Source organism: Kryptolebias marmoratus, linkage group LG8 (genome assembly GCF_001649575.2).
Source record: "Kryptolebias marmoratus isolate JLee-2015 linkage group LG8, ASM164957v2, whole genome shotgun sequence".
Taxonomy (NCBI): Eukaryota; Metazoa; Chordata; class Actinopteri; order Cyprinodontiformes; family Rivulidae; genus Kryptolebias; species Kryptolebias marmoratus.
Window position 1 is genome coordinate 17,058,720 of NC_051437.1, and position 23,564 is coordinate 17,082,283.

The 23,564-nt window shown below is 39.4% G+C and overlaps 2 protein-coding genes across 2 annotated transcripts; both read right to left on the reverse strand.

The window, feature by feature from the left end:
* Positions 1-4,631: 4,631 nt before the first annotated feature.
* Positions 4,632-9,641, reverse strand: hoxc12a (homeobox C12a). The gene is made up of 2 exons (XM_017415039.3): positions 7,951-9,641; positions 4,632-6,830 (listed from the first exon to the last, which is right to left on the reverse strand). Exons 1-2 carry the CDS (start codon positions 8,537-8,539, stop codon positions 6,592-6,594), a joined length of 828 nt encoding a protein of 275 aa, XP_017270528.1. The 5' UTR covers positions 8,540-9,641; the 3' UTR covers positions 4,632-6,591.
* Positions 9,642-15,774: 6,133 nt separating this feature from the next.
* Positions 15,775-19,896, reverse strand: hoxc13a (homeobox C13a). The gene is made up of 2 exons (XM_017415004.3): positions 19,138-19,896; positions 15,775-17,085 (listed from the first exon to the last, which is right to left on the reverse strand). The coding sequence occupies exons 1-2, from the start codon at positions 19,799-19,801 to the stop codon at positions 16,829-16,831; spliced, it is 921 nt and encodes a 306-aa protein (XP_017270493.1). The 5' UTR covers positions 19,802-19,896; the 3' UTR covers positions 15,775-16,828.
* Between the last annotated feature and the right edge of the window lie 3,668 nt (positions 19,897-23,564).

Genomic DNA, 23,564 nt, shown 5'->3' on the forward strand with positions numbered 1-23,564 from the left:
GGGGGGTGTCCTCACGGTTAATCACATTTAAGAAAAATCAAAACAAAGAGCATTTTGAGTTAAAAACCACTTCCAGCTAAAGTCTATCACATGCCGAGCTAATTAAAAAAATATTTTGGAAGATTCTTAGGCGCCGGCCCGGATTTCACAAACCCCAACTGTACAGGGTGCTCCTAAATATCTAAATCACATTTTTAAAAAACCAAGATTAATCACTTGGTTTGCGATAAAATAAAACAAGCACTGACTAAACAAAAACCTCGACGCACAAAACGGCACATAATTACGCACAGAAAATAGAATTACGCATTTGTTTGTTTTGATTTTGTCAGCCTATGTATTGTTTTTGACTACATTTAGGCATTACAAGTCGTCGTTAAAAGTTGTTTGATTTATGAGTGCTAAACATGAAGCATAAAGCTGTTCTATAATACTTTTATACAAATCTAAATGTCTAACATTTCACTGAGTACACGTGTGAGTTAGAGCGCTTCCAAATTTTAAGTAAACAGGCAAAGTGCACACAGGTTTCTTATCTGGGAGGGGGTCAAAATGCATTATTTTGGTTTGCGACGGCCTTTCCAACATTTATGTGGACCCGAACTGGACGCTCCGAGCTTCCTACAGACTCAGATATCGCTGAAACGCTTGCTGTAAGGCTAAAAAAGAGTTATCTTTTCACAGCAGCGGCGTCTTTAAACGCAGCGGAAGTGTGCATTTGAATACTGATAATAATATTGCCCGGGGTTGGTAAAATTAAAAACTAAATTTATTGTGATTTAAATCAGTGCTGACCACATTTGAACAGGGGAATTTAAATGCTCCTTTATAAAGTAAATAATAAAAATAATATGAAATACCAGGTACCACTGCTTCAGCAGCTTTCTGCAGACTTGACCTTCATGGTTGCTTTAAAGACCAACAGCGTCGGCCTTGAAAAGATGCTCTCTGTCAAAACTACAGAAATTTTCTGAGGGGAAAAACGCACAAAATTCTACCAAAAATCAAAGTTTACTCTCAACACTCTAAATGCAAATTTAGTAAATCAAGTAACACTGCGGGAGGCAAAGGCTGCTTTGATTAGAGTCACGAGAATTCAAAAACACGCAAAATGTGGAAAAAAGGTCAAAAAAGCAACAAATTGAGAGCGACTTATTGCTGATTTGAATGCGCGACTTCAAAATCGATTTGAAAATGTATTTTCTGTATTTTCACCAGGAAGCAACTGGGTCTAAAGAGGATTTCTGCTTCGCTTGTGGCAGCAGCGAAACCCTCACAGAACGTGTTGGGATTTGTTGCGCGCCTATTGCTCATGAAACACAAATTAATAAGATGCCACGTTTTAGAAAAAAAAGAAGAACTTAAGGAGAACTCATTTCAAATCATGCTAAAATCGATACATGACAGTTCTGCAAGAAGTAAAACGCTATAGATCCGTGCGTTAAATATCAAACCTATTCTGTCTTTATCACGTTAACACTTTCTTTTGAGACACACACTTTCATCTTTATACTCTCGCCCTCGCACGTCCACACAGACACATCCTCACGCAGACACACACCGCTCCCCATACACTAGGAATAACATGGCTTTCTGTTTTTCTGGCCAGCTTTGTACCATAAACGGAAGAAGGGGCGGCGGGGGACGCAGACCACATGCCACACAAGTTCTCTGCGAAGGGCACTGTGAAGCTCACTGACCTTTGGGACGAGGAGACGGGCCGCCATAAAAAGATTTAGCCAGTCTCAAAGTCAAAAGTGCTCAAGAGCACTGAAAGACCGATTGTAAAAACTCTGCAAAGATAAATATCCCAAGGTTGCGTGCAAGATATGGCTGAAGATATCTTTAGACAAGTAGTTCTTCTTTCATTCCCATTTTAACTCAGTGTAAAGAGATTTCTACAGAAGAAGCACAGAAGCAAATAAAATTATCTGTTACGCAGAGATAGTGTTTTTAGCCTTGAAGATGGAACGGCAGATAAAGACGTGTGAAACACTTCTTTTTGTAAAACGTTTCAACACTATATACGCAAAAACAGAGTAAAAGATGGAAATATGTGAAGTACTATCACTACAAGTTACAAATAAAATCAACATTTATAGATTTGATTCCAATGGGGATGTGTTCAGTCATTTGTTTGGCTCCGATCAAAGATCACAGTGCCAAGGTATTTAGTCACAATAATCCCACCGGTTTGAGAACCGTCACGAGCCTCCAAATGAAACCACTCTTTGCCTAATTTAATGACAAGCGCAGTCACGCTGCGCTGAAAGTTGTTTTGATGGCCAGAGTCATTTCTTTGCAGTTCAAATGCATTTGGGTGAACAAATTATGCAAATTGTTGTTGCTGTAAACCAGAATTTACGCATTCATCTGTTCGACGAATGTTAATCTGCTGCAGTTTGTTACAAATCATAAAGATTAACTCATCACTTCTTTCAGTTTTTGTTTTTATTTATTTGTTGTGTTTTGTTTTTCCTAACGCCATCCCTCCGGTTGAATAGCATAAACACACTGCATCAGTCACAGCTGCAGGACCTATGTTTCTACAGTTTTTGCTCTCTCGGTTGTTTGGCATCTTGTCATGGACAAAGTTTCCTTAAGAATCCTTAAAGCTATGCTGGAACCGTAACTGACCCTGAAAGTTTGTTCACAAATAATGGAGGAAGTAATGCTGGGAAGCCATGAACTTCATGGTGCGTTTTGCATAATATTATTCCTTAAATGATTTTAAAAGGCAATATACAAACATAACACAGTGTTTTATCTCCTTTGGTGGCCAGCAGCGCGTTTGATTATAAGAAAAAGAGGCTGGGGTAAAAAATGAATCTTGTAGTTTCGATGATCAAATTCACAACCAGCATTTGAGGATCACACACTATCTTCTGTACTTTGTTATTAATACCATATTTCACACATAACATATCATCAGTCTGCGTAATTCTTCGATTCAAATACTTTCGGGAGATATCGTCTGTGCGTAAAAAGAAGCAAATGAAATTATTATGCACGGATCTGTCTTCTCGTGCTAAACGAATATTTGTAATTAGGTTGTTCCATTGTGTGTTCCTATGCCTCTTTAAAATCATAGTATTAATTACTTGAAAGATTCTATTTCAGAAGACAGTTTAATCTGATGCGTAAGCGTTTGTGGACAGCGTTTTGAAATATACATATATACAGATGTTTTTATTTACAAAACATCAGAGAACGTGCTTTATTCCTATCACCTTTAGAGTTAATCTATCAAATCTCACACAGATAATGAGATCATAACAGGATAAATTTATAATATTTACGAAGGTAATTTTTACAACCACCATTTATATGCTTTTTTAATATTATTATTAAAACTGAAGCAGTGTACTGGAATGAGCACCGGCTCGTCTAACCGGCCGTTTTTTCACTTCATTCAGGATGTATACGTACACTTTTCACATCGTGTAACATTTGTAAAATAAAGTGAATATTATCTTAGTGTGGTATTTTTGTGGTTTATGGTAAACAATCAAATCGGAAAGTGTAGCTCCCTGGTTGGTAAGAGGCACAAATAGATGGAGGCTTCTTATAACTGGCAAAAATAGCAACACAATAAAAAACATAAAACCACAGCTACACTATAGTCTGTGCTGCAACAAGGTTTTTATTAATAAGAGGAAATAAGATCAAATCATCGCACACTTGTTTTTATGACTTGATGTGATAATGAAAGGAGAAGAATGTCATTCAGTGGCTCTGTCGCAGGAACAGACTTTCACAGTTCACTGCAAAGGTAACATCTGATCTCAAGTCTGAGACAGCAGAACGTCTTAAAGGGAAAAATCCTTCATCTAAGCGAGACAGCAAGCTGCTGCAAGCAAAAGCGCACCGACGCTCGGCAAGTTAGCTCACAGAAAAACACTGCACAGCCACGAGTGGCTTTACACTTCATTACCAGCAGGGAGAGCCTTGTGGATATTAGAAGAGGCTCATGATAAAACCGTCTGTGTAGTTTTAAACTCTGTATAACATCCGGGAGGCGATGTTTAGGTGATCCGAGCGCCTGCTTTTCTATAATTATCACGTGCTTGAATTCTTATAATGCAAAACCACAAGATGCACAACGAAAGGGGGTCACTCGGACAGCTTATATAGAGCACTGGGGTGTAACGCTATTACTGGTTTACAAAGCTATTGCGTTTTTAGCTGCAATGTTATAGGCTTGTAGCCCAGTGACACTGATTAGGTCAAACTTCAAGGTTTAAAAAAAGTTATTGTTATTTTTTTTTCTTCTTTTTACTGAAAATAAATGTAGTGTTTTTGTTCTTCTCCCTAAGGCTGTAATAAAATAATAATAATAATTAATGCAATATGAGGTGAAGAAACTGCACCTGGCTGCCATTTTGCATGGTAACTCAAATCACAGGTACTTACAGATTTGTTTCTCCACTAAAAGAAAACCAGCAAAACACCCTTTAAAATACTTCCAAATGTCCCCTTTTGTTCTCAGTTTTTTTTTACTTTATTGTGGTGGGCACGTGGGGGGTTTTAATATATGTTACAGGTCACGTCCAATAAAATAATTGTCAGCACTCAGAAAACCTTGTTTTGAGGAGGAAGAAGCCTAGTAACACACCGAGGTAACACCAATAAACATTTCAATATTCTGTTTATTGAAGACCTTACGCATATACATTCATATTATTACTTTTACAAGACAAAGTAGCAATCCTTACAAGCGCAGAGAAAGGAATGCGACATGGGTGGGCGACATAAAAGAACGATAATAGACACGTACAACACTGAAATAGGGTTTTTTTTATGGCATGAATGGTTTCAGTATTTTTAAAAATTCTTACAATTCTCATATTCGTTCTCGGCTTCAAATTCCGCCTACATTTCCAAACACCCCAGTCACAATTTTGGCTATATGGAATGCGATATTGTACAAGACGATCAATAACATAAAGCACTATTACATAGCGATAAGGGCTCCTCAAATAGGATGCAGATACTATTATATGTCATTTCATTTTACAAAGTTATACACGAGGACAAGATTAAAGGAGGGGATAACACTGAGCACATGGCACGTACATTAAGAAGGCCTAAGATCTTAGTCTGTTCGGCCATTCATAATAATAATAATAATAATAATAATAATAATAATAATAATAATAATAATAATAATAATAATAATAATAATACAATCTTTGTAGACTTTGCGTCTAAATGTTTCATGTTGTTTGATTTGTTCAGATAAAAAAAAGTATAAAAAGTCACCTATGGAAGAAAAAGTGGCCCGCAAAACATGACTTATAGCTAATTCACATCAACAACATGCTGCAAATGTTTCTTATAGCTTACTCATAATACAGAACAGATCATACACTGCATTAGCCCCTCAAAAGAAAAAAAAACAATTGAGGGACAAATATTTCGTTTTATTACGCACAACTCTGCGAGGACTTTTATTCTATTTTATCGTGAGCTCCAAGTTTTAAAGGCCTACAATGTACCAACACTTATGCAACTTCTAGGAGATTTCCTGGTTCAAATGAATTGACCTAAAATAGTTCTACAGTTACAGGTCACTTGGAGTTTATTGTAGAGTACAATCATTTCCCTGGCCCATTTCGGACTTCTAATAGCAGCTCCAAAAACCGTTTTCAAACGGTGATCTCATTCGACTAAAAAAGAACTCAGGCAGGAGTCAGTGGTTGCTGTTATGACAAGCTGAAGATAATAAAAGCAGGAGAAAAAAAAAAACTTTGGGAAGTTGTTTTGCACGTGAATAAGGTCTTGGCATTTAATTTTCTATGCGCAGTCTTTAAAGCGGGCCTTTTGACATGGATTGTATTGCGGTTTTAGCTCTCCCTCCCCTGCAGAGTCCCAGACTTTCAGATCTCATGCCCGTGACCGTGAACGTGCACACGAACGAGACCAAAGAAAAAGGAAAACAAAAACACAGAAATTATTCTGTTTTGTGGGGGTAATTCCTCTTACCCCACAAATTAGGATGGTGGAAGTGAAAGTTACCGCGATGGGAACACTTCTTGAAATTGTTACGCGGTAACCTATAAGTCAAACTTCTCTGTCTAACTTTATTGATATTTTTAGGCTTATATAGATAATTTATGCTTATTTATTCTGGATAATAAAATAAAACAAAATGTTTTAAAAAAATAAGGAAGTTATCATTTTCATCTCGTCCCGTAAGGGGATCGCAAATGAAAACAACATTTTGCGTGGCCCACATTCGGGCGTACAATATTTCTTGACAAGTCAAGAAAACCCTTCCAGCACAGAAAAAAATAATACATTTTCACAGCTTTTTTGTGCGGTTATGCCAAACGTCGTGGCTCACTGACATGTATAGAAACTAGCTTTGGGTGCCAGATATAGTGGCTTGTTTTCTATGGGTGGGGTGGGGGTGGGGGGCTATGTATAACTGGCACCTCAGAAAAGGAAAAAAAATACCAGAAAGGGTGTAATAATAGCCCGCAACGTAAAAGATGGATAGATGAGTGCATGCATTGAAAGAAAACCTAAGGGAGCGTAGAAGGCTTGGCTTTTTACTGCCTATATATCGATTCACCTTCTGCCGCATCTCTAAAAGTAGGCCAAAGCTTGCTCCCTCAACATGAGTCTCTTCTTCTTCATCCTGCGGTTCTGGAACCAAATCTTGACTTGTTGGTCGCTGAGGTTCAGTCGATCGGAGAGCTCCCTCCGCCGCTGCCTGGTGATGAACTCGTTCAGCATGAATTCACCCTCCAGCTCGGCCAGCTGGAGTTTGGAATAAGGTTTGCGCTTCTTTCTGGTCCGGGTGTGCATCGGGTACCACGGGGCACCTGGAGGAGAGGAGACGAGGAGGATGAGGAGTTACAGCAGCAGCAGGAGGAGGAGGTGGTGGAGGAGGAGGAGAAGAAGGGGGGGCACACAGTTACAAAATCACGGTCATCTCCAAGGTTATGGCGAACCTACAGGGGCATCTGTAGCGCGTGGGAAGTTTGAGGTATTTGCGTGGCAGGGCTAGATCACTTTACCTTCTAAGGTACACTGAAGTGTAAAATAATGACAGGGCATCTTCTTACATTGCAGCAGACTGCTGAAGAGGACTGTTGTGTTTTGGAAAAGCTTTATTGTGTTTGAGTTTTATAACAGATTCAAAGAACTGGCGCATCTGGAAACTGTCAGTTTCCTTCCCAAACAGCCAAACTCAATTTGCTCTGGTCTCTGAGTGGATCTGAGTTCTAATCTCTGGACAATGGTTCCGATTTGGCACAAAGTGTGACCATTTTTTCCCTTTAAATATTCATTATTCTTCAGTAGGCCAACAATGGGCTTCACCGCGGTTTGCGTCACAGGAAGTTTTATTGTTGCAGTTAAAACAGCATTAACGTGATAATTAAGCCGTGCTCGCAAATACCCCTACTTATTTGCGGGGTTCGGAGCATATTAAACGACTCGAGTCCACGGCGACAGATATTAATTCTGTTTACGAGTCATTAAAAAGAAAACTCTCTCCTTTTTTTGGTGCAGTCAAACAAGGCGACTCACCTCTTTAAAACACTTCACTGATCTGTGCGTAAAGATGCAACAAAAGACTAAAGAGAAGAGAGAGAAAAATCCAACACTTATCTAGCTGTAGCACCAAACCTCATCTCATGACAGAGCTGACTTGCTCAGGACTCTCCGGTTTAGGGAGGTTTTCTGTGACTTTAGGCAGCCACATGGTGCATGGGGTATTTTAGGGCAACCCCTAGCGGCGTGTGCGCACCACACACGTTTCCTGCAGGCTAAAACAAGGCTGCATGTTGTGCATCACGATAACGAGCCCTAATGACGCTTTAATTTACCAGATGTGCGCATTCTGCAGCTTTCTTGCAAAGAACGCCACGTTGCTGCGTTTTCTTCCGAACGTGATTTAAAAATAAAGAAATGAGAAAATACATTTAAAAAAGCACCCACCTCCGCCTGCGGCTATGTTGGCTGAATGGCTTCCCGGTGACACTAGGGTCTGTGTGTCGCTGGATGGAGGCTTGCTGCCCTCGTTGAGCAGAGACGAGCTGGAGTCGGACTCCATCGACTGACAGGACGGAGGGTCTTGCGTTAGCTGCTCGCTCCCGTAATCATATTTGGGGAAGGCGGCACCGCTGCCAATTCCACTGTGCATCCCGTGCTCAGATGTTAGGGATGTTGTGTCTCTCGCCCTGTCCTCCCGTTTGAGGCTGCTGCCACCTGAGCAGGTCTCCCTGTTCCCGTTGCCGTTGTTGTAATAGCACTTCCCCTCCTCCGGTCTGGTGATCTCACACGACCGATTGAAGGAAGGGTTAATAGACACGGGGCTGCTAAAGTAGGATTGAGAGTATCCATTGCACGGCTCCGAAGGGTTCCACGGGAGGGAGCAAACATTGTCCCTTCTCGGGTAGGAGAGAGACGGTAGCCCCGCCAGTTGTCCCCCTGAGGCTCTAAAATTCGGAAAGTAAAACGTGTCTCCAGTGTGGATGTTTACCAAAGGTCCCACAAACCCTGGATTAAGGAGATTATGCTCGCCCATTTCCGCGGGCCCGACCAACAGCTTCTAGTTTATTGCAATCTTACATTTAACATAGTTAAACCTAGAGCCGCGCCTGATTGGTCAGCCTCGCACCACGTGACTGGGCGAACTTGTGCTCCACATGGTACCACCCACTCGGTCCATCTCAGACAAAACAAAACATTAATATCTGTATTATAGGGGTTTATAAGCTTTTTAAAAATACTATAAACTCTTTTTATTCAAAATGTAGAATCTTGTTTTTCGGCTTAAAGAAAAAGGAGCTCATGCAGGCAGCTTTTCCTTCCCCTCCCCTAGTAGAACTGTCCACGGTCTCGTTTAATATCTTTATAAGCTGGCAAAAGTTTTTTTTAAATGCTATTTCCTATTAAAACTGGTTTTTTCTTCTTCTTGAAGGAGTGGGTGCATATGCCCCCTTATTGTTTTCTAGCAAATTATGGTGAAATTTTGTGTCACATAAAGCTGTGATGTTCCAATTTACAAGCTTGTTTTAAGAAAAGACTGATCCCCATCCTTCGCACTCCACTCATATTTACAGTAAAGGGGTCAGCAAGTCGAAGCCAGCGGCTCTGTAAAAAGAAGACGGTATCCTACAAGGTTACTTTAAGAGCGTATATTTCACATTATATTCTCTTGTACACCTCACATGAGCAACTTTAACAGATACCTCCAATAAAGGTCCGCAGCCAAACTCTGGTGGGATAGTTATACCTCTCACAATTCTTTTTATATGGATTTTACAAGATATCAGAGGGCACTTAACTGATTCAATCAGCCGAGAGCCTCTCTGCTTTATATCCCGCTAATTAGTTGATTTGTAGATGCAGGTCTTAAGATACTGAACAAATATGTGACATGCCGCCCTTTTTTCCTGCCATAATCCCTTGTTTCCAGAGACATAGTAACATACAACAAAACTACATTAAAAACAAGTCACTGTGAAATAAACAGGATCAAATCAATGTGGTCCAATTATTTCCAACGTGGGGTTTTGCTCATCAAAAGCTGCACAAACACAATGCGACGCACGTATGGATTTTGGATGCATTCTCCGGGATGTGCAAACTTCTTCAAACTCATTTCAATCATTTTATTATTTTCCAATACTTGTTATTTTATGTCAAGTCTGCAACAGTTTTGCCATTTTCCTGTACAAATTAATATTTTAGCACTATATACACCCCAAAGCCAAAATCAATGTGGATTTGAAAAGTCGTGACGGCACAGCAACACAGACTATCAATGGTAAGCTTAAAAAAATGTATGACAACATCACGAGTAAGACAACCCTTATAAAGGATTTATACATGCTTTTAAATTAGGTTATAATAAAGGCTGTAAACACTTTATAAGTTATTGCATGTGAGTAATAAAACTTATACAATTTTTTTTGTTAAAAAAAACAACAACAAGGGCTATGCTGCTTGTTCATATTTTGAATCTTATATTTTGCCTCTTGTGTTATTACATCATGTGTTATATTCAATTCTAACTGATTAATGTTGAAGAGCAATCTAAAAACTGTTTGGTAATGAACAGATCACTATTTCCGTTTTCTAATCCAATCCGCTGCTTATTAAAGGTTTGTAAGTTTTCTACAGCTTAAATAATAACAAAATTATTAACTATTTATTAATTATTTACAAAGGTAGTCTTGTTGAGTGGTACCACATCAGAGACAGTCTGTTTGACTCACATATGAAACAGCATTAAAAGAAAAAAAAATTAATTAATTACAACTGAACCCTAAATGTGAACAAACACACACTCACACACACAGATGCGTTGCTGTTAAAACACTCAAGTTCACGACGCAGAGTCACGCACGCTGCGTTGACCTTGATGTTGAACTTAAATACTCTAATAAAACGTTGTGACATTTTTCTCAATTAATTAAGATGAGACATTCTGCAAACAACAGAGCAGACTTGCAAATAATGCAACCCACAAAAAATATCACCACACCCTAAATATTTATTTCTTCTTTTTTTTTTTTTTTTTTTTTGCAAATATAAAGCAATAACATATAATGAACAAGTTGCGTTTATTGGTTAATAATAGTATTTAAAGGCTGACAAATGGCTGCAGAGAGCTGCACATGCGTGCTGAATGGTTCCACTTTCATGCCACAAAATTCGCCAGTGAGGTGTTATGTGAGAACTTCTGCATTCATTTAAACACAGGTTTGGGAACGATTTGCAAGGCAGCGGATATCTGATAGCTGAATCTGTCACTTGTGACCATGCGTCCTATCTAACCCATAGGCACCGAGCCCTGCTCTGGCCTTAAATAGAAGGTGGGGAAAGGAGAAAGATCAAATGTTTTAACAGGAGAAGCTGATAGGGATCCACGGGGCTTTCTCCTATCACTGCACATTCTTCCATCTAGTTAGTGAGTCTCGCAATGCAGCCCATCAATCCGAGATCATATCTATAAGGTCTGAGGAGCACAGGCTGCCGCCCCCTTCGCGGCTGTTGTTACAAGAATTAGCAAAAGCAAAAAGCAGTGTTATGTTTACAGCAAAATGGCCCGGACGGCCGTCATTCCGCGAGCACTGTGCAGGCGTTTTACCTCGGAGAAAGAGGCCATGTGTTGCGCCTCCTCGTCTCGTCTCGCCTCTCCACGCCTCCGATCCGCTGCTGCCACAAATCCGGATATCGCATTCAAACCAGCGCCTGTCTGTTCAGCGCATCTGAAAGCCGGCGGTGATGTCATAATCTGAGCTGGAGGCCTCGAGCTTCAGCGAAAACAAGAATCCGAGAGTTTGAAAAAAAATAAATAAATAAATAAACAAACTTGGTAAACCGAGCACTGTCAAGGTCACTGTCTAGTACACTGTCTGCTCGAAAGTGAGACCAGCCGCCTGGAATCCTGCGTCCTGTCCAGACAGGGCAATATCCCAAACAAAGGCCTTTTCTTCCCCTTTTCTCCCTTTGATTCTCGACACACAGGTTTCCACAGTTATAGCCTAACCTCTGTAAAACTGCCATCAAAGGAAACAAACCACCAGGGCGAGCTGAGAGGAACCCAGAGAGGAGGCGACGTTTTAGTTCAAACTCTGAGGTGATGTTTTTCAGTAATTCAAAAACAACAGACAATATATATATAGCTACACACACACACACACACACACACACGCACACACACACACATACACAAACACACACACAGATTCAATCTGACTCCAAGTTTATAATTAAACAGCCTGTTTATCAGCTCCCTAATACTGAAAGTATCAGTTCTGGAAAAGAATAAAATAATAATATTAGAGTTTCACCTGTGCATAAATAAATAAATACATTAAAATCAAATAAATTAAACAAATTCATAAAAAATAATGGTAATAAAAACGTGACTTAAAAAGAGTCAGAATATGTAAATAAAAACACAAACTAGATTAATAAGAAAGTCTGTGACAGTGTTTGACACAAACATTTGAACTTGACCGTCAGTGGGCAGATATAGTTGGACACTGGGCTGTCTTTTTCTCCTTAATTTATTTTTTAAAAATGTAAAAAATTAGGATCAGGAATAAGGAAGGAATAAAATAAAACTAGAAACTAGGATTAGAAAAAAAGTGGAGCATAAATAGTTTAAAAATAATAGGTTAGAAAGTTAGAAAAAGCCATAAATTCATTTTATTTAATAATCATTTGATAATTCAGAGAATTTTAAATTCAGTTTGAGGCTCTTGAGCGCACACATGCTCTTGTGTGTCCCTTAATACAAATGTACATATTTATATATATATATATGTGTGTGTGTGTGTGTGTGTGTGTGTGTGAGAGAGAGAGAGAGAGAGTGTGTGTATAAAAGAATAAAGTTTAACTGTAAAATATTTTTATGTTAAATACAATGAGGCCCAAAGACGACTAATAAAAATGAATAATAATTCAGTTTCTGAAATAAGAAAGCCGTCATCTGCATCAAATAGTTTACTTTCAGTTCAGGTTTTTTATAATAAATATGCTAAAATAACAACACGGGTGCTGTTTAAACAGCAATTTTTAAATGTTTAAAAACACCTAAACTCTGAAACCTTGCTTGTCTTCCTTGTGTCAAACTGGGCGCAATTTATTTCCAGATTGGACGCTCTTGAAGTAAAACTAGTGAATTGCCAGCCCTTGCAATGGTTGCGCTGATATAAAATCTGATGTAAACAACAAGATCAAAGAAAACCTATTGAGACAGAGCAGACTGTGATCAAAACGTCTGCTTTTATTTGCTGTACCATCTACGTGGGCGTGGACTCCACTTCAAAACTTAAAACAAAAGTTTTCTATCAAAACCCCATAATCATAATATTTTATGAGCCCCAATCCGGACAAAATAAGAAACAAGTGAAATGTTAAATCAGAGCAGTGCAAAGAGCATAGAGTGCTGCAGACGGCTCAAGCTGGAGGCAGACGCAGCACTTCCTGATATTTTCCTCTGGTCACCACCAGAGGTTATCAGCCCCCTTTCTCATGCCTCCGAGTGGCCCGCAGCTCTGACTCATCAACACACGAGTAAACACACGGGCAAACTTCATTTACACTCTTCTGAGGTAAAACCCAAGTCTAAATGAATTCAGAAGCGTTAATATCACTGTGAGACTCTGGGTGCTGATGTGAAATGGCGTGGTGTGATTCAGAGAGTATACAAGCCTGGAGGTTTGGTCGCTCGGCAGGTTAAATGTTAATCAAGGGCGTTGGCTTTTTTATTTATTTAATGGCCAAAAAACACAAGTTCAGCGAGTAAAACATTAACTAAACACTCAGGAAGTGATGGCTCATGTGCACAATTTTCTCTACAATTTCACAGCCAAATATTTGCAAACTACCTACTTCAGTACTTACAATTACAAACGTATTGTTGTGATCATTATTAGGCTGACATTAATTTAAAATAAAAAAAACAAAGTAAAAGAGTCCCTATGTGTCCATTTTAAAATATTACAGCGCTGAAGAATTTATTTTAACAAATATTAGGATCAGTAAAGTAGATTTTACTTTTAATTTAATCTAATTTTATTTAGATTAGCTACCTAAATAATGCTCAGACATTAAAGTCTGTGTTCGGTAAAATTAAAGCTCGTCATATTGATGTTATAGATTATTAGCAGTGAAAATGTGCGAAGTTTTTTATTGAAACTTTGTATGCTTTCTCTAAATAAAATGAGCATTTTTTAAAAAACCCGATCAATGCGCATGGTACTGCATGCTCTTACACGTCACTTTGTTTAGTCAATGTACATTTCTTTTTTAAAGACAAAAAAGTCATAAAACAAAGTCCATGTAGGCCTACCGCCAGAGTACGGAGCTTCCCTCTAATGGTTATAATGTGGGCGAAGTCCTATTATTATTTCCTCTTGCTGTGTTGACAGTGTGGCTGCTTGCTGCGGATTAGTGGTGTTGGTGGGAGACGTCAAGCAGTCCTACCTGTCCTCCGCGGTCACTAACACACACCTCGTGATGAGTGTATGAACTCATTGGTGGCTCCTGAAGCACGGGGCCACAACGCGTAATTTTTGAGGAAAAAAAAGAAGAACAAGAACAAGAAATGAGCCCAAATGTGAATGAATGTGAAAGATGGTCAGAAACGCGGGTCAAAGGATATCTGCACTTCCCCTTTTTATGAATTTATGGCACGCCATTAAGTCCGGCTGTCTAGACGGGGAAATAACACCTTGTTTGCCCACAAACAAACGCGCTCTGGTGTCCAGCCTCCCTATTTATTATTCACAATCTTCTGTGATGTCAAGGTCAAAGTGACCGCATAGTCATGGTCAAGGGTAAATTAGAAGAGCCACAAGTTTCCACATGGAGTGAAAATCCGGGGAAACAAAACAAAACCCCTGAAGTCTGACGGCTGAACAACGACAACCTGGAGAGATCTGAAGGCGCTGGAGAGACTGACACAGCCCTGCTAAAAGACGGACTCAAGTCAGACCAAAACTTACCCAGTTGTTAGAAATTCAGCTCGAGTTTTCTTGCAACAGAATTGCACGAAGCTGTATTAACAATTCGACCTAACTATTCCCGGAAATGACTTTTCAAAACGAACTCAGCTTGTTGCTCATTTATTTAGAAACTTCAGTTATTTAGTCTTCAGTTATTAATAGTGCCCAGAGGCGCTTAAACGGGCTCCAAATCTGCGTTTTTATTTTCTCTATTTTTCCCAACTGTGCTGCAGTTTGTCTGTAACTTATGGAGACTTTCAGGCAGCCTGTTTGCACTTCGCAACTGAAACGCCTCCTGCCTACATATTAATATTTAAACACAAAGCATGCGAGTGATACCAGAGTTTATTTTAAAATAAAGCTGGGAAAACTATTGTGTAGAATTGTTGCTGCATTTTTGCTAAAAAAAACGCCTTGACTTAAAATGCAAGTTGTGATTTAAATAAAATAATAATAATTAAAACTAAATGTATGTATCAAATAGAACTAAAGGTTCCCTCGTGTTTATTGTACAACTCATCTGTTACAGCTGGATCTAACTAAAATATACAAATCTGGCGAATGGCAAAACTTGACGCTCCAAAACGAGCTTAACGCAAATATTTAGTTTTTTTTTTTCTTTTTTAAACTTTCATTTCTTCCTGTCCCACTTAAAGCACAATACTAATAATAACTCGCTACATTCAAAAGTAAACATCTTATTTAATTCCTCAAAAATTTAATAAAAAATAGGCAATATGTCCCCTTTGTTAAACTAAGAAAATCTAGTTTGTATTTAATGAATTTGAAAAAAGTTGAAATGTATATTTTCGACCCATCGTAAAATTATGGGAGAACAGAATCATAGCAAACTTTATTTGCCTTTAGGGCTCTGTTGCAGCTTTTTTTGCCAACTGAATTTTATAAATAAAGAAACAAGACGTGTTTCGATTGCCATTTTGTTCATTACTGCGGCTGACGGAACTCACCTGAACTCACTTGAACTTGTAGGTGAAGTGTCCCACCGTGCGATAGACTCTCCAAACATGTTCATTTCAAGTATCGGATCCTGGGGATACAATACACTAATTATAGCTAGGGGGAAAAGTCCCCTTATTATGAGAAATGTGATTTTTTTTCTTTAATGGTTTGCACGTGACAAGGTTTTGCGGAAAAACGATCATGCGTAAAAGCTAAATGCGCACTAATTTAAGTCATAAAGAAATAACAAAACTTCTGCAGCCCACGTGAAACAATTTTTTTAAATGCTCCAAAATGGGATAGCCTTGACTATTCGAGCATTTTCATAATCATCATTTATTTATGAAACACGTTACCAGTACGTATAAGTCAACAGCACAATACAGTTCACATAACTGCACCAAAAGTAGAAATGACAAAGCTTCGTACAAGACGCGTGGTCAGAGCCAATGTTACACAAAGTCAGAAGAAAAGGAAAACGATTGTGCATCTTTTTTTTAATGTAATACTCGCTGACTTTAATGGTTTACAATCATTCCAGTTGCATGACAGAGTCCTTCACTGATAAAGGAAAACATACAGGTTCCTGATGTTCCAGCTTACAGTTCCGTCATACAAGATAATATGAATTAAATAATGGAGGCATTGCACTATACAGATTAACAACATAGCAGCCTTTGTTTTAGCCCAGGCTTTAACCGAACCACACAGAGGAGCGTTGCTTGTTGAAATTCAAATTGATTTCTTTTTTAATTAGATTTTTTTCTTCTTCTTTCTTTTTCATTAAATCGTTCTTTCTGCCGATAGTCTTCTTCCTGTCAGCAGTTGGGGAAACTGATTAGAGTCTCAAGTTCGACGTGTCGCCATTCCCGCAGCAAAGTCCTGTCCGCATGGCGTTCATCCTTTCTGGGAAATACCAGAAATCAGTTTCCTCTTTTTTATTTTTTTATTTTTTCATTTCTGCCCCGTTGCTATTAGAAATGTCATCAGTCCGTTAAGGATTCGACTTGAAAAAATAAGGAGAGAAAAAAGGGGGAGGAAACACGCAATACTTGTCTTTGAAATACAGATATCGTTTTAAATATTATATATTTATATATGTACATTCCTATAAAACAAAAATGAAGTGAACACTTTCACAGTTTTTAGAGCTTTTTCTCTAAACTGAGATCTGCTGGGGGGTTGTTGTGGATGAAAATTAGGATGGTACTTAAATTAAAAATAAAAAATAAACGCCAAAATAGTCATCAACCGCCACCTTCAATGCTCGAGGTAAATAATGGAGGTGGCATGGTTTTTTTTGTTTGTATTTCTTTTTTCATCATTATCATTATTATTTTTTTTTGGATGGTAGAAGAGTTGCAGTTTCATGGAGGTGGCTCGTCTTATCAAGTGGCGTGCATGTGATTGTTCTTGGATTTACTGACGAACTTCTTCTCCTTGACCCGCCGGTTCTGGAACCAGATGGTGACTTGGCGCTCCGAGAGGTTGGTGGCGGCCGAGATGCGCCTCCTCTTGTCTTTGGTGATGAACTTGCTGGCCGCATACTCCTTCTCCAGCTCCTTCAGCTGGATCTTGGTGTAAGGGACGCGCTTTTTCCGCCCGCGACGGTAGCTGCTGACCTCAGGCTGCAGTGGCACGACGTCTGGATGAAAGAGGAGAGAGGGGAGAAAAAATAATAATCCACGGAAACTGTTAGAATATATGCGCAAAATCTATCTTTACATATATGAATGTTTTCCACATGCAACTATGAACACTGCAGATGACGAAAACAGTGTGTGTGTAAGTGGTGGTGTTAGTGGTGTATGTGTGCGTGTGTGAGGATGAAGGGGGTCCTTATGTGTGTTGCACCTGACATTTGGGGTCATCTTATAGCGATTCATCATATGTAAAATATCACTACATAATCGGCCATTATCTGTATCTGCAGATAATAGCTATCAGGTTGCAGCTATCATAAACGAGGACATCATTTCCGGTATCCAGGCATCATTGTTCCCCCTTAAACCTCATGTTAATACTTCATCTGATCACTGATTACCTCTACAACGTTCTAATTATTGTTAATGGCACCTTCAAATCCTGCATCGAACTGCTGTGGAAGACTAAACGTGTACAAAAGGTCAGACAGTGTTGTAAAACAAATGCAATAATCAGGCGACTAAATGAACAAGGACTGAAATGGAGGTTTGAAATATTTATAGGCAACTGTACCATTTACATTTTTAGAAAATATAATATTCAGTGTCTGCACAGCGTAGCCTGTTTTTTTAGTCTATTCACGCAGATCTGTTCCCCAAACTTATAGACTGCAACCCCTCTTTGCCAAGATCTGAGTGTAAGACAGTCAATAGGGGGGCTGACAGGGCAGGCTGCACTTTCCATAAAGGAAACACGCTGAAGCCTTTTACCTCCGTGTAATTTCACAATCAGACTCAGGGATTTTTTTTTATTTATTGTTAGTATTGTTTTGTTTTTTCCCCCAAAACTTGCGGTAAACATGGCTTCATAACTAAATAATGTCAAACCTACATGCATGTATTCAAGCCTTTGCTTTTAAGAGCATGGCGTGTTCTCATAGTTCCAGCGCGTCAGTTTGTGTGTGTTGAGACTTGGACAGCGCGCGCGCTTGTCTGTCCGAGCACGTGTGCGCGCTTACTTGACTGTTTGCCCGTGCTTGCGTGGCGTGTTACCATGTCTTTGCCACATTAGCTACATATATGTGTATTAAAGGATAAGTGAGAGCATGAGACGGAGGAGGGGGTCCTTATGTGTGTAAATAAAATGGATGCAGATTTCAGAAATATTATAAACTCATGAGGTAAAAAAGAAGAAGTCTGGTTTAAATTGTAAAGACTGCTGCTTGTGCCTGATATCCATAATCTGAAATGTGATAGAGAATCATTTCTTTATCTGTCATGATGGCAAATCCCGCGTAATGCAAACGTTATAAATGAATCCGGATTGGCAAAAGACGCACAGCAGGGGCACGAAGATTTATTGCCACAATCCAAACACAGTAGCTAAGTCACCTTATTGTCATACAAGTGGGCAAAGGTATGCAGTGATGTTCCTTTCTATTCTACGTGACAGCAACTTATTTGCACACATCAAATGACTGTGCAGAGCAAATACTCAGGATGTCACTAAATAATCGTGAAGCTAAAAAAAAAAAAGTTTGAAACCTTGATTTTCAATTTTATTTTTAACAATGTTGAAAGTCTACGCAAACCGATCTGTTTCATGATAAAACTGAACTGAATAATGTGTGTATTTATGGAAAAGTCTGAAAATATAAAAGTGATTACTAACCAAGATGACACTTAGAATTATTTACTAACAAGCTTTATTTAATATTATAGCACACAGTGACACACACATACATACACACACACACACACACACACACACACACATATATATATATATATATATATATATATATATATATATATATATATATATATATATATACATATATATACACACACACATTGAATAATTTTATCTGGTAGTGCAAGAATTTAATTTAAAATAATTTTTACAATATATATAATATTTGCTATAATATAACTATTTGAATGATCTCTTTTATTGTCATGACATGAGTTTACAGCTTTTATGACAGCACATGTCTTGGTGCTTATATTCAAAAAATAAAATAATTAAAAAAGGAAACAATCTATTTTCTTACCTGGGAAAGGTGATTTCCACAGATGAGTTGACTGTGTTTGTTCTTTGGAGCAGTACACCTGCCCATCCCAGCCGTTGGAGAGAGCCCAGTGCTGGTAGCCCTCCATGGGGATCAGGGCGTCGTGCCTCGGCTCAGGGTGGGCACTGATGCTGGGCACCACCGACACGTCCAGATATCCGGGAACCGCCTGATACGAGCTGGCAAAGCTCGGGTAGAAGGCGAACTCCTTGGCCCTGGTGGACAGTTCCTCCGTGGGCAGCGCCGTGCTGGGCTCGGCGTATTTCTCCGCCGGATGGTACGAGCAGGGCTTCTGCTGCAAGTTCACGTTGTGCGAGTGGGACAGCCTACAGCCGTAATACGGGCTTCCAAACGGGTAGCCGTAGCTCAGAGAGGCGCTCGAAGACGTTTGGGGAGCAGGACACTGCCGGCCGGTGTCCGCGGGGGAAATATCCGAGTAGACGGAGCCCTGGTGGGTCGCTATGGTGCCAGAGTGCCGTCCCAGCGCGGGGTGCGACATCAGGTCCCTGCAGTGGGTCGCAGGGCAATTACCGCTCAGACCCTCCATTGTTTGGCTTTTACTCTGGCTGTTTTCATTCGGGCTTTTTTCATAAACGTACATCAAGGTGTCCGCCCAGCGTGGATGCAGAACCAGCGAAGTCGTCATATCACGGGCTGCCGATGCTTTTTAAAAGTCGACTACTCCAAGACGGACACCTCATTTCCAACTACATTTTACACCGAGCGCATGCGCACACCGGGCCCCTGGTGTGTCCACTTCATTAAGAATCTGGCACGTGATACGCTAACAAGTCCTGCGAGATTGGGCTTGCGAGCGGGGGGCAGAGCAGCCCCTTTAAAGACCCGCTGCCTCGCGTGCCACCGCGGTTTCCCCGCAGAAAGCCGAGCCTCGCCATTGGCTCAGGGCAGCTAGACCCACACCCTTAAAGGGGAGTTTGGATCCGCGCAAGGAGCGGGGCAAACGAAAACAACCTGTGCTATTTAGCCGACTCTACGCACTGCCAGAGAGTCTAACAGCATAATCTGATCCACGACACAGTTGGTAAAACATAAAGCAGATACTTTGTTTTTGTTTTTTGTTTTTGTTTTTTACCGTTCGCTAATCTCATTTTCACGTTTTTATCAGCGCAGCAAACCTTTGGTCTCATCTGATCCGCAGTCAAAACTGAGCTTTCATTTGAAAATTAAATTAATTCTAATTGTAAAGATGATGTTAATTGAAATTTATGGGAGCTACTGTGGTGAACTGGATATCTAATTGTGTCCCGAAAACAACACTTCAAAGTGATCAAATAAAACATGCAACTTTATTTAAATTGCCTTGTCAAGATTTCCATTTCCTCTGAACCTTTCATCTGCAGGTCATATGCATGTTGATATAAAAGGATTCTGTGACCAAGCTCGGCTGGAAATAGATGAAGAAAATAATGACTCTCAGTAATAACGCTCACGTGGTTTGGATATTTTTTAAAAAAGAAAACATTGACATTTTAGATTGAGTTATTTTTTTTTATTTGAGCTTAAAGAAGGGATAACAAGCATTTCGGTTGTGTGTGTGTGTGTGTGTGTATGTGTGTGTGTGTGTGTGAAGGAGAACTAGTAGTTATCCGATCAAGTAAACTTGAACGTGTTGCATGAGTGTGAGCAGCGGCAGCAGGAGCAGCAGCCCCGGGGACGACATGGAAGCTGTTTCAGGTAAGACTGCAAAATTCTGTTTCAGTGCAGAGTTGAACTTTCATTGGAGGACACACTTAAATCTCCCAGAAAGAGCGAGACGTTCCCCCTTTTACCATGCAATGCTGCTCTGTCCCGCTCACTGTTTTTTGGCTAAAGCTCAGCCTGAAAGCTCCAAAGTTCTTTGCATATATATATATATATATATATATATATATATATATATATATATATATATATATTTATTTTTTCCATCTGTAAAAAGACAATTGAAATGCACATTAAACGAATTCATGTGATGCTTCTGTTTCACTGGTGCCATTTATTCATACAAGTGGATGCTGACGCTTCCAGGCGAAAAGGAGAACAAGGGCCCGCTTTCAGCAGGATTCTGAGCAGACTGCAGAGATTATTTAGTTATAGCCCATGCTAGAAATGTCGGCCGATTTCCACAAAGTTATCAAACGTTTTTGTTTTTTTTTACTCACCATTACTTACAGCACCAATCAAAATCGTCTTGTAAGGTCAAATCATTACAAGAAATATGAATATCTCCTTTTCAACTCCGCTGCCGCTGATTTTTTTTAAATTAAAAAAAATCATTTGGTTCACAGGCTATTTAGAGCTGCATTTACAAGACTGGAGGATTATCTTGGGTTAGGCCCACAATGAAGATCCTTTCTCTGATGCCTATCCTCTGAGTCACCCATAAAAAGCAGGCTACAAGCTGCCCCTGCTACGAGCGCAATGATTAATCAACATTTTTTTGACTTCTGAGTTGCCTTAGGAATAATCAGGGCCACCGTTTCCTTTCTGTAAGCAGCACTAAGAGAGCTGAACCCCCTCCCCCCATAGCTGCCCATGCAGAGGTTCTTTTGTCTCAAGGAAATTACATCTGCAAAGAAGGGCTCATCCAAATGGCAGCTGCACGGAAGTCCAAGGTCAAGGTAAAAAAACGCAGACAAACAGGGTCGTAATGAGAGTCTAGACAGCCAAGAATGAACTTCACTCTAGAGCTTACATGCAAACTAGCTGCTATTTGGAGAGCCTCTTTCTAAAATATTTACCACGTGAAGAAGAGGGTCACAAGAGCTCCAGATAATCCATTTTATTTTTACGCAAAAAAGAGAAAAAAGATCCAGAATATGACAGTTTGCAGAAAAGCGCATCGATCCAAGAAAAATGTTCCTTCAAAGGCGCCAAAATCAGTTCTTAAAAAACAGAAAAAGAAACCAGAATAGCTGTTAGTTTTTTGCAGTTTTTTAATCAGTCCATTCATCTACAGAAAGGTTTGTCCGATAGTTAAATAAAGGATTCCTGAGAGAAACACGGATGATATGTGTAATTGTGAATTTTGGCCAGAGTAAATGAATAATAATATTATTTTAATATATACTCTCCGTATTGTAATGAGTATTGTTCACATACTGAGATAATACATTAATATTCCAAACTTAGGCTGATTTCTCGTTTTTAAAAATTTACACTTAATGATAATTTCTTAAAAAATAAATTGTAGCCTCTAACATTTGCTAAATGCCTAAAGGCGACTGGAGAATTCCAGAGTAAACCTTTTTTTAAGCTTACTAGACATAAATGCAAATATTACGCAAATGTTTGGAACAGGAAGTCAATTATTAACATAACAGTAAATGTCCAGACAAGTCACGCCGTGGATAAACACCATCCTCGCACGCTTGCAACATGTTTTCAGATATAATCCGTCCTGTAAATATAACAGACAAGACACACCAAATTTGACCAGTTAACTTTTAATATGTTTATAAACAGGACGCGAGCTTCTCGCAGGATTAACGCATGATCGAGTTGCCAACTGCAGAGTTTTGTTAAGCTTCAAGATCAACTAGTGCTCCAGTTTATTGTTACACGAAGAAATAAATAGAAATAGTTTGTAAGGCGTGGTGAGACTGTCACAACATTTAAAGTGTTAACTTAATGCGCATCATAGCCTATATGTTTATTATGAAAGGGAAGTATATTAGGTTTTCAGAGCACGCTATATATGCTATATATATAGATATATAGATAAGGATTTGCGTTTTATTCAGTAAAACATTAGTTCATAATAATAAATTTTCAAAGTTAATCATCTGAGTTTATGAGTAAAAGGGAAAGCTGGATTCTATAAGTTTGCTGTTGTTCGTTAAACCGAACTCCAAAATTAAATCAAATTCCAGCAGTGCCGAGTGAAACGTGAAGACACCCATCATTTTACTGAAATAACTAAGTTTGTCAAAACAGAATTAAATTAGTCACTTAACATTATTTGAGCATTTTATATTTTCAGAGCTCTTAAATAGCTGCTTTGAAGTATAAATGACAGCATACCGTTTTAAGTCTTGCTTTTTAGAATTGTTATAATAATCAGATACGCAGAACTGTGTATAAGTGAAACATTTCTTCTGTGGTGTGTGTGTGTGTGTGTGTGTGTGTGTGTGTGTGTTTCCCCCCGCTGCTGCATTTTTAATTAGATCTGCCATCAGAAGGGGGTTTCTTCATATCCAGCCATGATCTGCGGCTGTAAATGACATTCAGACATCATGCCCTTCCACACAGGCGGAGTGCCTCTCTGATGCAGAGATCTGGTGGGGGAGGGGAGAGCTTCCGTCCCTGTGCAATTGTTGCGTACCTGGACCGGGCGCTCTCACTTGGGTCGAGGCGCACGACTGAGCCGACGGTTTGAAGGCAAGAATGTGCCTTTAAGGCTCAGCTGC

Bases quoted from the DNA above. Each gene is read 5' to 3' on its own strand.
- hoxc12a (XM_017415039.3), bottom strand. From the start codon at position 8,539: ATGGGCGAGCATAATCTCCTTAATCCAGGGTTTGTGGGACCTTTGGTA. The intron at 6,831-7,950 runs GTGGGTGCTTTT...CCTCTCCTCCAG, and splicing joins CAACATAGCCGCAGGCGGAG to GTGCCCCGTGGTACCCGATG.
- hoxc13a (XM_017415004.3), bottom strand. From the start codon at position 19,801: ATGACGACTTCGCTGGTTCTGCATCCACGCTGGGCGGACACCTTGATG. The intron at 17,086-19,137 runs GTAAGAAAATAG...TCTTTCATCCAG, and splicing joins GTGGAAATCACCTTTCCCAG to ACGTCGTGCCACTGCAGCCT.